Source organism: Ptychodera flava, chromosome 9 (assembly GCF_041260155.1).
Source record: "Ptychodera flava strain L36383 chromosome 9, AS_Pfla_20210202, whole genome shotgun sequence".
In the NCBI taxonomy this organism is placed as follows: domain Eukaryota; kingdom Metazoa; phylum Hemichordata; class Enteropneusta; family Ptychoderidae; genus Ptychodera; species Ptychodera flava.
Window position 1 is genome coordinate 22,908,922 of NC_091936.1, and position 12,195 is coordinate 22,921,116.

Here is a 12,195-nt window from a genome sequence, read left to right on the forward strand (position 1 = left end):
ACGATTCGTCATACCAGACCCTTTAACTCGCTGTAAAAATTTAAAAAGTGGCGCTGTGCCACCGCAGGGGTCCATCTTTTCACCAGTGCACAATGAATGAATTTATTATCTCACCATTAAATCTAACTAAAAGGTTCAGATAGCAGTATCTTACAATATTTTTTCAGATTACGATATTTGTAATATTAACTGGTAGTTTCTCGTTGCGTTCAGAGAATTTACAAGGATTTCCCAAACTCCGTTTTAATTATGTTAATACCTAGCTGCAGTGTTGTAGCTCGAGGTTTTGCCTGCTTATGGGGGTCTGACGGCAAAACCAGGTTTGACCGTCCCATCCACGTACTCAGGCAAAACCTTGAGCATTGTAGCTACTTAATAAGCAGCCCCCAGTAGCCAGGTAGTGTCCTTAACAGTTAAAGGGAAAAAGAGCCGTAACCATTAATAATCTCTATATCGTCATTGTCAATATATATATATAGGGCCTATATATATATATATATATATATATATATATATATATATATATATATATATATATATTATATATATATTATATATATATATATATATATATATATATATATGGGGATCACATTCGTATGAAATTTCCATTGTAAGTGAGTTACTTGTGTTATATTAATCTCATAAGCTTATCATTTTTCCCAGTTTAAAAGTCACCAGTTATTTTAAAGAAATACATTTGTCAGTGAGATGGAGGTCACTTCAAAGGGCAGCTTTTATACTTTGAGTCCGAAAAATCGCGAAATAATGCGATGATAGACTGCATAATTTTCACATCTTTATACACACATCATCCATCACGCAGCCTCCATGCATGTTCAGTCGTTAACGGGTAAAAAGCCGCCACACTTAATAATATTTCATTAGTTTTATTCTGGAAAACAACTAAATTTTCATATTTTTCTTCCTAGGTGTATTAAAGGAGAGAGCATCGGCCTTTAATTTGACAACTCGTGGCGTACAATTTTCGATTATTATTGTGAAGAAATGGGATACAGTCGTCGGAACTGCGCTCAAAAGTCGTAAGGGACCCATACGACCAATGTAAACACTGTATGCAAAGTAAGACGGTGACTGATGAAAGTTAAAAGTTAATATGTCTGTCATAATCTACATCGCATAATTTAAATTTTGCAGCTATGATGATGAGATGCATCTAGATATCGTGCACGAAATACATTGTTTGTAAAGAAACTCGCACAGGCGCAGTTCCGACGACTGTTTCCCTTTAAGTTAACGGCCAAAAAAACATATGGCATATGGGCTGTGTTGGCAACACCGGGCATGTCGACATGGTTTGGTAACTATACCAAGAAATTGTATTTTACAATAAAAATTCTAAAAATGCAACTATAGTTACAGCTCTCAAGTCATCTCTTCATTTTTATTGCCACCGCTACGAATTTATAATTGAATTGAAATTACGATGTCTATACGATTGGTTTAGTTTGTCCTCTTGTAGCCGAAGCACATCAAAACTATTTTAAAAGATCCTTTCAAGCGACAGACAATTGTTACCGTCTCATCGACTTTTCTTCAACGATTTCCACACCGAAACTTTCGCGTGCCACATCATAGGTCCTGTAAACTGCTAGGCGGAACACAAAACTCATACACGGTCTGGTATCCCGTGGATACTGTGAGGGTACGGGTACGTTGAAGAACGGTGAACTACGTCCTTCCATTCAGACTTCGAAGCTTCTATCCCGTAATTTACAACTTAGCACAAAACCGCCTTTGATCAAAAGCCCTATAGGTGGTGACGTTGACCTATTAAGTGGATTCTGACATACGTTCGCGGTATTTTACCCATCATCTAAATCCTCTAAATTAGGCAAAATGGTACTGAAAAAACAAATTGGTGAAAATTACAAGTATGATAACTTGATGACACCATAGGTTCTGTACATAAATGTACTCTCAAATACTGTTATACGCCAGGATTTGTCAAAAAGGACCCCTAAACTTTTCGATGAAAAAGGACGATTTCAACTTCACTATGGGATAACCATGAAGGATCGAAAGGGAAGAATCGTTGATACTTGGAGTACTACCGCGAATTATCATCTAAGAAAGCGAAAGCTGGCTTTACATTTTTTAAATGACTGAAATGATGAGGAGCCGACCAATTGATAAGCTGATATACCTTAATCACGTAACACAAGTCCGTCACCTCCTACACACACTACAAGAGTGTGTGTAGGACGTAGACGATAATGATAATACATGCCCAAAACACACAAATCACTGCAGGAAAACGTACCAGTTAAAAACCGTGTCTTTTTTTCTCTGAAAGTTCACCATAAGTTGAACACTATCACCGGTCAGTTTTAAAATCACGTGCACGGGACTTTTCTCTCCAAATGGTCACCGCTCTATTGTCTGTTTTCGTAAGCGTGATATCGGTATTCAGGTAGAGTTGGGTTTTAAGACAATATCAATAAAGGATTTCGGAAATCAGAGCAAAAATACCGAGAAAATAATTTTTTGTCTTTCGTCTCAAATTATATTAAAATACAAAGTTGATACACAAAGTCTTGCCATCACATAACATTGTAAGCAGTTGGAAATTTATTTTGTTGTCAGGTGAATTCTGGTCCGGACAAGAATTCAGTGGTCAACAATGACATTGGACGTGTGACACATACAGGTATATTAAAGTCTGAGAACTAGGAATTTTTAAACGACTCTGGGACTAGAACAAGAAACGGTGAGTTCCAAAGAGAAAAAAAAAACACTGTAAAACACGCGTCAAGAGTTACAGCTAAAGGCCAGAAGCTCAAAGTCCTGGTGACATATTTCAAATGGTATTGTCCTCAGAAATTGTCAAATGCGATTTTACACGGTGGGTAAGACAGAAACTCGCAATGTCATTGGAGTTGCAAAGTTGTTCTTTGTTTCTGAATCCAGCCCATTAGTCTGTAATCCTACCTCTCGCTTCCTGGTTTATCCGGATCCAATGACGAGTCACAGATGAAGGAGTAAATCTCCGTGGAACTAAACTGAGCTAATAAGCACACTTAGGATTTACACCGTCTGGGATAAGTATCAAACTGCTGTGTATCAAACTGCGTGTTTTTTGCAAAACGTCCGTTTCCTGACACCTGGGAGTCACGCCTGTGTTTTCAGACCATCTCAAGTGACCTGTCAAACAGTTTTCATGCCGGTGTCCCCTGACATGTACAAACAGAATCAAAGAGGTCAACAACCTTTGAGGGAGTTTTCTCTCCACTCTTTCCTTTTGACAGTGTTCAAATGAATGGTCAGTCTAAAACTAGCCCATGCATGCCATGATCCTTAGACCCTGTAGCCGTGAATCCAAGATTATAATTTTGGCTAGTTCGGACATATTTGTAGCTATTAAACGTGACAGTTTTAGGTTAGTTGCAGTTTTCCAATTTAGTGTGATAAAGCTGGTAGTACGAAACCCTGTTTTTAAGGCTGCTGTGGGATCGGATTAGGTAGAAGTTCCCCGATCAGATTATCGTTATAATTTGATACTCTCGTTTGGTGCTATTTTTGTAAGAATTGATCAAAACTTGGAAACTTCAACTTACTGTCGAGGGATCATTTTCCAGTAGTTTTGTACTGTTTGTAAAAATTAATCCACTATCTGGTTCTACTCACCGACGTATGGTAAAGTGCCAAGAATATAACTCCTCAAAACAGCCTGCATGTGCGTATATGAAATGATTAATATTTCTGTTGTTGATGACTGAATTCAGTGAGGACTATATTAAATTCATGATGTCAACAGCAAAACTGTATTCTGTACACCGCATATTGCGTTGGCAAGATTAATCCAATGTATCCCAACGTATTTCACGAAGGACAATTCGAAACTATCCTTGTTTTACAAAACAAACAAACGAACAAATACGGTATTATCAAAAATTACATATATTATCATACTCAATATACGGCAGATTTTCAGCTGCAAACCTTGATTTTAGGGAGCCGTCATTATCTCCGACCAGGGGCGTCGGAGGAATGGGGCAGTGAGGGGGGTTACTAAAAATGATGAACTGCAAGTTAAAACAAAATTCAAATTTGTCGTTAGTTGTGTCACCGAATGGCATTGTTTAAATGTCAAATTTCCAAACGTTTTTGCATCAGCGGGGGGGGGGGGGGGCACCTTAGCTGCAATAATTTTGGCCCTCAGGCACGCGGCCAGCAGTACACATCCAACACGACAGAAGAAGCCAGCCCACGGCCCAAGGGCTACAATTATTGCCGCTACGGGACAACCTTCCTGACCTCCACACGTGTATTTACTGTTTTACAACTGCCAGGTCATCAAACACACATTTAATAATGCAGTGACTACAAACACTGCGTGTAGCTTTAAACTGTCTCTTTGTTCGCTTGTGGTGATATAATTGTCTTTGTTGCATCTCACTGCTTCAGGGTACTGCGAGAGTTTGACTTGGTACAGATTCTGTTGTTTGTAATCATGAAACTAAAACATACATACAGACGCCACTGACTCACCATAAAATGTATAAATGTATGTTTGACGCAGGGCTTTAAAGTTGTGTCTGGGCCAGTGGATTTCAGATGTGATCTAGTGCTCTATATATAACCAAATAACACTATTTCAACATCATATTTTCGGAAATCAGCACCCCCCGCCCATAAATACTGACGCTTCCCTTATCATTTTCGCTATTGGTAGGTTTCTCTATGTCCTAAAGCGCCCCTGGTCACACTGCTTGTTGGCAGCCCTTGATTTTGTCAAATGTAGGCCGCTTACAGCAACAGATAGTGTGCATCACCCATTCATCAGACAAGGTTTATTTGTCAGGCATTAATGGGAGTATGGTTTATAGTTCCAGCATTTGAAACTGGACAAATCTGAGAATGATCTATTTACAGCAGTACATTGAGGTAGTACACACTACCTCAATGTACTGCTGTAAAATTGAAAGACTTAAACTTTTCCTCAGACTGTTTGTACGGAAACTTTAAACCATTCCCTTTGAAAGTCAAGAATATTAATTTTGTCCTGGAGAAAAAAGTTACCCAATGTTTACCAGCATTTGACATTCAAAAATGGCTGCCATCCCTGCATTATCGCAGGGGCTGGGGAATAAAATTTTCGATTTTCAAAAGTATAATAAGCCAGTGAGAATTTATTTACTCCATAAGCTTCAAAATAAGCCCACACAAGTGGCAGGCCAACAGGGTATTGTAAAAGTTTGAAAGTCAGAATATCCGTCCCTGAGGCACATTCTACCTTAATAAATTAGAAAGATGGCCAGCTGGAGAACTGCTGTACACTTTGTCTTTGCACTAGAATCATGCTATCCATGCTATGGGGCCTGGATGGTGTGGCCAGGGTATGACGGTAAACATTATTGTGTGGGATGGACATTTGATCTCTCCATTCTCTCTACTTCTTTCAAAATTACCGATTGGGGGCATGTGAAAATGAATGCTCTGAAACAAGAACACGCTTTAATTTTCTCAAATATATAGAAATTAGCTTTTATTGAGTCTTTAACTGGAGTTTTGTGAATTTATTAAAATCCACGTGTTAATTACATTAAAAAAAAAGATAGCAGATCCATTCAAATATTTTACAACGGTCACCATCACTCCATGACTTAACTTCAACCTACTTACATATAAAAAGCCAAAATGCTCTCACTGCTGTTTTTGTTTATATTTTGTTGGTATAGCAGAATATAAATAATTAAATTCTTAAATATAAAACATTGATAAAATAAATGAAGCCAGTGTTGTATAGCGAGTCTGGTAAGGACATTCCACGTACCAAAAAACATAACTTATAATAACTTCAACATTAAATTTCTGGAAAGAAAACAAATAATGATAAGATACAGTGAATTACTTGGCATGACATTTTACAAAAATAAAATTGACCTTTCTCGTTCAAGTTGCACCCCCCTTGTTCATGTGTGGAATGATCAAGTCATATGCTGTGGATTTGATCTACCTGGTCTTGGATCATTCTATTTGTAACACATGTAGGGGTGTATTGTGAAACTATAATGGCAGTACAGTGGGATTTGTTGGAACGTGTGCCACATAATAGTAAAAATAAAATGCTCAATGCCACAAACTGACTTAAAAAAAGTTTGAGGTACCACTTAAAAAATGTAAAATTTTCCAGAAAAATAGATTGATGGATGATTTGTTGCGACATAAAAATGATTTCAACTCCACTTTGATAAAAACATTGCTCAAAGTTTGCTATATAGTGTTTGCAAGGGAGGTACATTTAAAATGGCATTTGAGCAGTGTTAGATAATAATGTTAACAGTAAATGTTAATGTTTCTCTATTGTTAATAATACTGACTTTGCAAGACAATGTAAGCATTGTTATTGATTGATTTGAGTGTGTTAATTACACATGAGCTTTCAGGACTCTCTCACAAGGTCTCTGGTCAATCTGTCTAGAGGATTAGTAACATAGTGTCTGTCACAATGTCCATCTCCCTGTCTATCTGCCTCTCTGTCAGTCCATCTGTCCACATATCCTCCATACTCTATGGTCAAAATCTTAAGTTCTGGTAACCATACAATCATGACCATTGATGTGTCTGAAGTAGTTTTTAAGATCTGAGACCTGACGATATGAGAGACGTTGCACAAAATAAATGAGAGTGATATAATATTCCACCTTGCTCACAACGAGGGATTGATAACCGCTCAATGTTTGACAGGGTAAGCATATTTTATTTTGTAGTACACTGTGTTGAGCTTATGGAAGCTGTGTTGTGCTCTCTACAATGGCTTTAAACTGGATCAACTCCATGCGTTGGGTATTCCCGCCATAATATATCTCTTAACAGTTCTACCTTTACATCACAACACATACAAAAAGGCACTTTTAAGTCCAGTGTACATGTATTGCCTTCTGTGTGCTCTTTGATTATAATATACACATATTCAAAACATTATCCCAAATATTTAGAATTGCATTTCTGACTTTAGATAGACGTTTGTCGCGTTTGTGTAAAAAAGACGGTTTGACTGACAAGCACGGTTACTGTTAATTTGTTAATATATATGATTATTTTCTCCCCTATATCTACCTCTACTGAGCTTTTACAAATTTCTTCATTCTGATATTTTAGAGTGCTATAATTGTCTTTGTACTATTTAACAAAGACAACCAAATGATACATTACCAGTAAATTCATACATCGGCGATGGTCCATATACAAGAGACATAATATTACAGTGTGTTGTTTTGAATTCAAGTCCTAAGTACATTAACGTAAATTGCAGTATTTATAGGCTTGGTTATAAGTAAGATTCAATATCATAATATTTTGGCTTTGTGGTGATTTTCTGCGGGTGGGCATCTCTGCCCTTGCTCTTTGGTACAGCGGTGTTGTCTGCTAGGGATAACGGTAAACCCTGTGATAGAACAGGCGAGCTGGACTGCCTTGTTAGATGCTCTCTACCAAGGACTGTCCAGAGTCCTACTGCTTCACTGGATTTCCCGTCACTAGCAGGTCTGTCGGAAGACAAGTCCCCGTTACTCTTCCTCTGTTTGATCCAAGCTTGCATGGTCAGGGATTCCAACTGTTTGCTCTCCAGGCCGAACGGTTTAAGTCTTTCCAGGGCACTCAGTTTCTGCTCTTTGCTACTTTCATTGCCATTCACATTAAGAATTTGAAATTTCCTGTAGTCCTTACCACCTCCCCAAGTGTGTCTGCGTCTTAGCTTTATCTCATCACCGCCTGTTCTCTTGTCCCTCCTCTTTCTGTATATTTCTTTCTCTTCCTGATTAAAGCCAACTGTTTCAACTTGAGACTCAGACGCATTCCCATCTTTTGATCTGCTGTCTGTTTCCATTTTGTCTTCTTGACTTTTCTTCTCCAGGGTCAAGGTCACCTCTATTCTGCTGAACTTCTTGGATGGCGAGGTTGGTCTCTCTTCAGCGTTTGGGCTTTCCACTTGCAGTGTGCTGCCTTGTACGGTGGCGCCCTGCTTGTCATCCGATGGCAATGGTGAGGAAGCTTCCGCTTTGTTTTTTGTGCCCACTGAGCTGCCTGATTGGCTGTCTTTCCTGTCATTAAACTGACGTCTAGTCACACCTGGCGACAGCGTTATTTCAAACTTCCTTGCATAATTGATGTCCGATGGAGATTTAATGTCTGTGTTCACACTTGCAGGTTTTCCTAGACTGGAGAGTGTAAAGGGTCGGTGTCTCCTCTGCCCAACATTTTCACTCCTTCTAGTTGCATCATACCTTTTGAAATTAGTGTTAATGCTTCTGTCCTGTTTACTCAACCTGTCCAGTGACAGTGACCCATCGTCCAGGGAACTTCTTGACTCTAATGTCTTGACCCTGATTGGTTTAGCATGTGCCCCAAGGTTGGGGTCAGTTTTTGAAGTCCGCATCAGCTTCTGGCCATCCTCTGCCTTTCTCTTATCAGCTGCAGCCTTGTCTGGATCTTTATCCAACTCGTACTCCGTGTTCAACAACAGTTTCAATTTTTGGTCAAAAGTTGCCGTCATGCTCATCAGCAGATCGCTGTCGTTATCCGAGTCCGGGGTCATCACATTGTCAGAGTCAAATTTGGATTCAAGCTTGCCTACCACCGAATCACTGCCAGGTGTGTCCGGGGTTTTCACATCCAATGTTCCAAAGTTAGTTGAGGATGTAGTGGAGTAGTCAGATGTCACAGAACTCACTTCGGTTTTCACACTTTTTGTGTATGTTTCATTGTCACATTCCTTGGTGAAGGTTGCAATTTTATCGGCCATCTGCACTGCATAGTCTTTCAGTTTATATAAATCCTCTACATTCTTTTTATCCTCTTCTTCATAATCTAACAGCGCCAGCTTGTGCCGTCTTTCTATGTCCTCTTTTTCTTTCCTCCACTGGTTCCTCTGTTCATCTCGGCTACTTCTTCCCGATATTGCCTTGGTGAAGACAGACTGCTGCGATGAACTGCCCTCAGAGTCTGTGGAGTATTTTCTGACAGTGACAGTGTCTTTGTGCTGGACAAGGTTCTGTTTCCTCTGGAAGGCTTGCTTCGACGCCCTCATGTAGCTCATGTTTTTTTCGCTGGCGTCAGCGTCCGACGAGGCGTGTCCCTCACTCTCCGTGACCGACTTGACGTCCAGCGAGCTCTGCGAGCCCGTTCTCCCTGATGACATGCTGTATTTCCTCTCTGTAGATTCCGATTTTTTAACCTGAGTGTCAGTTTCTGTCAGCTTCTCTTCTGACCTGGATCTCCTTGTGACGATGGTCTTCTCCGCTGACTCATTCTCCTCCTTCTTAATGGTGTCAGCCTCAGTGAGTTTGTGGGACATACCCTGCCGTTTCATCCTGACCGATATTTCTAAGTCAATATTCCTTTCATTGAAGCCAAAGTCCTCATCATCATTGATATTCGGTATGACTATACCAGATTTTTTATGTGCTTTCTTCTTTCTTTCCCTGCCCTCTGTAATAGAGAAACAAGATCACTGTCAATGATACAGAAGTTTTGTCTGTGTTCTTTCTATTAAATCCCAAAGTGAACACTTCCTGCACACACACGGTATTAACGTATTTGCATTGACAATGAAGGGTGACTCATTAGAAATTTGGAAATGACTACATCGCAAGACAAGTACTACACCAAAGTGCTGACTGCAAGAAAAGAAACCAATGATTTACATCCTTCTATTCAAACACTGTATAAAGTACGGTGTTACTTTGTGTAGATAGCTTGTTATTTCATACAATTGTTGAGCAACTATCCAGTCTGTTTCAAAAATAAAAAAGAAGCACAGCAAAAGTAAGTGAACCTAGATGTATCAATTGTAACTCAAACTTTCTCAGGCCAAGAGGTTTTAGGTACAAAAGTGAATTGACTGTAACTCACGTGATTCCTCTTTGACTTTCATTAGTAACAGATCCATGTTGGAAGATGGAGCTGCATCAGTGGATGCATCAACGGGCACTGTCAACTTGTCAGCTTCTTCTGCACTGAAGAACCAATTACACTGCATTTATAAAGACACATGAAAAGTTTGGTGAGTGAGAGTGCACATACATGAAGGGATGGCATTGATTGCTTTATTGGTAAAAAATTCCGAAAGTCAAGACATAAATTGGTGAATTAAGAAAGGGGAGAGAGCTCAGAACATATTCTGTCAGTTATCTGCGATTAATGGCACATGCGTATGCAATTAAAGTAGCACCGTAGGGACAGATATTCAGACAAATTTTCCAATACTTGTCTTATCTAAAACTTATGGGGCTAGTTTTAAAAATCTTAGAGTAAGAGAGATGTTCCGCTTTACAATTTTTTGAAAATAAAAAAGTTTATTTTTCCATGTTTAGTTTAAGACAGGGATGGTAGCCATTTTGAATTTACCACATCAGTAATTTTACGCACTTTGTTTGTCTTGTACCAAACTTTGCACTGATTGGTAGGAGGATAGTTGAAAGTTTCATTAGGAACGTTTCAGCGAAAGTTCACATCTTTCACTTTTGAGGCGCATACCACCTTAACTGTCCTAACATTTCAGTGACAAAACTGCCTGCTGAATTCAATAAAACATGTAAAACTGTAAAAGCTACATCACATGGAATACTTGTGCATGATCTGACATGAAGATGTACTTCTTTGTACATGGCAGCATCTGACAGTGTGTGTGGTACTGACGCTTTACAAGAGGATCACACATTCTCATTAGACCCAAACAAATGGCTCAGACAATGATTATAAACAGTGTTCAAGAGTTCACAACTGTGTATACAGATGTGACTCGGTGAGTACGGTGCATGTTCTGACACTAAATATTTGCAAAGTTAAATCACCTGCTGGAATAAACATCATGATGAAGATGGGCTATTATGTAAATCATGTCACAAGCCTTATTGGTTTTCAAAGATTCATCTTGGGCGACCAATCTCCATCGAAAGGTTTCATGCTTGAACTGTGAAACTTAGGGTGATTGAATATGGATATATGGCTATCTCAGTTTATTAATATTGAAGTTTTAGAAACCCTGTACAAAATAGTACTAGTATGATAAGTGATAATATAACCCACTTTTGTGGCAAATGAATTCCAATCTTTTCTGTCCTCGATTTGGTTTTCTCTGTTCTCTGTACCCGGTGATTACAATGGGATGTGTGTGTGTGTGTGTGTGTGTGTGTGTGATGCTAAACAGAAAAGGAACCCTGTTTATGGCTGAACATATGTATGTGTATATACATCGTCACATATTTTCTAATCTACATTCTGAGTATTTCTTCAGACAGCATGCAATACACTTCATCAACGGATTTCACTCCTTGTGTTGTGAGTCTTTGTAAACAGAAGTTGTTGCAGGGCGATAAAATGGTACAAGATGTTTCTGGTTTCAACAGGCTCTTGATCCATAGCTTTGAAGAATTTCTAAATGCCAACTTATAAAATAACTGATACCATCAAGCATTGAGATTGATATCAAGTGATGTTCAAACAGTTTCAGAGAGTTATTACAAAACTGCATTTAGCATCAAAGACTTTCAACAGTCACCCCAGGAAATCATTAAAACCACTGAACAGTCATTACTAGCTTGATGCAAGGTGGAATATTCAAGTCATTTTAGGGTTAACTCTAGATTGACTTCAAAACATCATAACTTAATTCAAAACACTTTCATTATCAACAAGTCATCGTTGATGACACAGTCCCCACTTGTTAATGGGTACTTTGATTACAAGTCCTCAGAGAGGATATAATAGAGTCCTCTTTATTAGGTCTGTGATAAAAATACTTTGATACAGATGGCGCTCAATGGCCAAGAATGAGTTCCATGGTGATGAAAACAAAACCAATGTAGGCCACCATCCTAAAGTTCAGAAAATGAGTCAACTAGGAATTAATCAACAGGATGTTGCAAAACATTTTTGCATACAATTCTAACACTTGACAGATTATCACTGGTACCATATTTCATAAAGTTTGATGCAGTATTTACAACACTATGAGATCAACATCTGTATCAAGTTTCATCACATTTGACGTTGTATTAATTTGTGGCTATATCACCCTAATTTAGGAAAGTTCATTACTTATGCAATTACAAATTAATTAAAATGACACTGATAAATGTCTTTTTCAATGTTAAAGCAATGTGAGCTTAACATCAGTTAACATCTGTATAAAGTTTCATGAATTTGATGCAGTACGTATTTCTTGACATA

At 38.6% G+C, this 12,195-nt stretch overlaps 1 protein-coding gene across 8 annotated transcripts in view; it reads right to left on the reverse strand.

Moving 5' to 3' along the window:
• Positions 1-5,477: 5,477 nt before the first annotated feature.
• Positions 5,478-12,195, reverse strand: part of LOC139140381 (rho GTPase-activating protein 21-like) — a 103,862-nt gene continuing 97,144 nt past the window's right edge. For all 8 annotated transcript variants that reach the window (XM_070709595.1, XM_070709596.1, XM_070709597.1 and 5 more), the window contains 2 exons: positions 9,877-9,997; positions 5,478-9,453 (listed from right to left, as the gene is read on the reverse strand). In XM_070709595.1, coding sequence (XP_070565696.1) covers positions 7,295-9,453; positions 9,877-9,997 — 2,280 coding nt within the window. In that variant the 3' untranslated portion in view covers positions 5,478-7,294. The remainder of the gene's footprint in view (positions 9,454-9,876; positions 9,998-12,195) is intronic.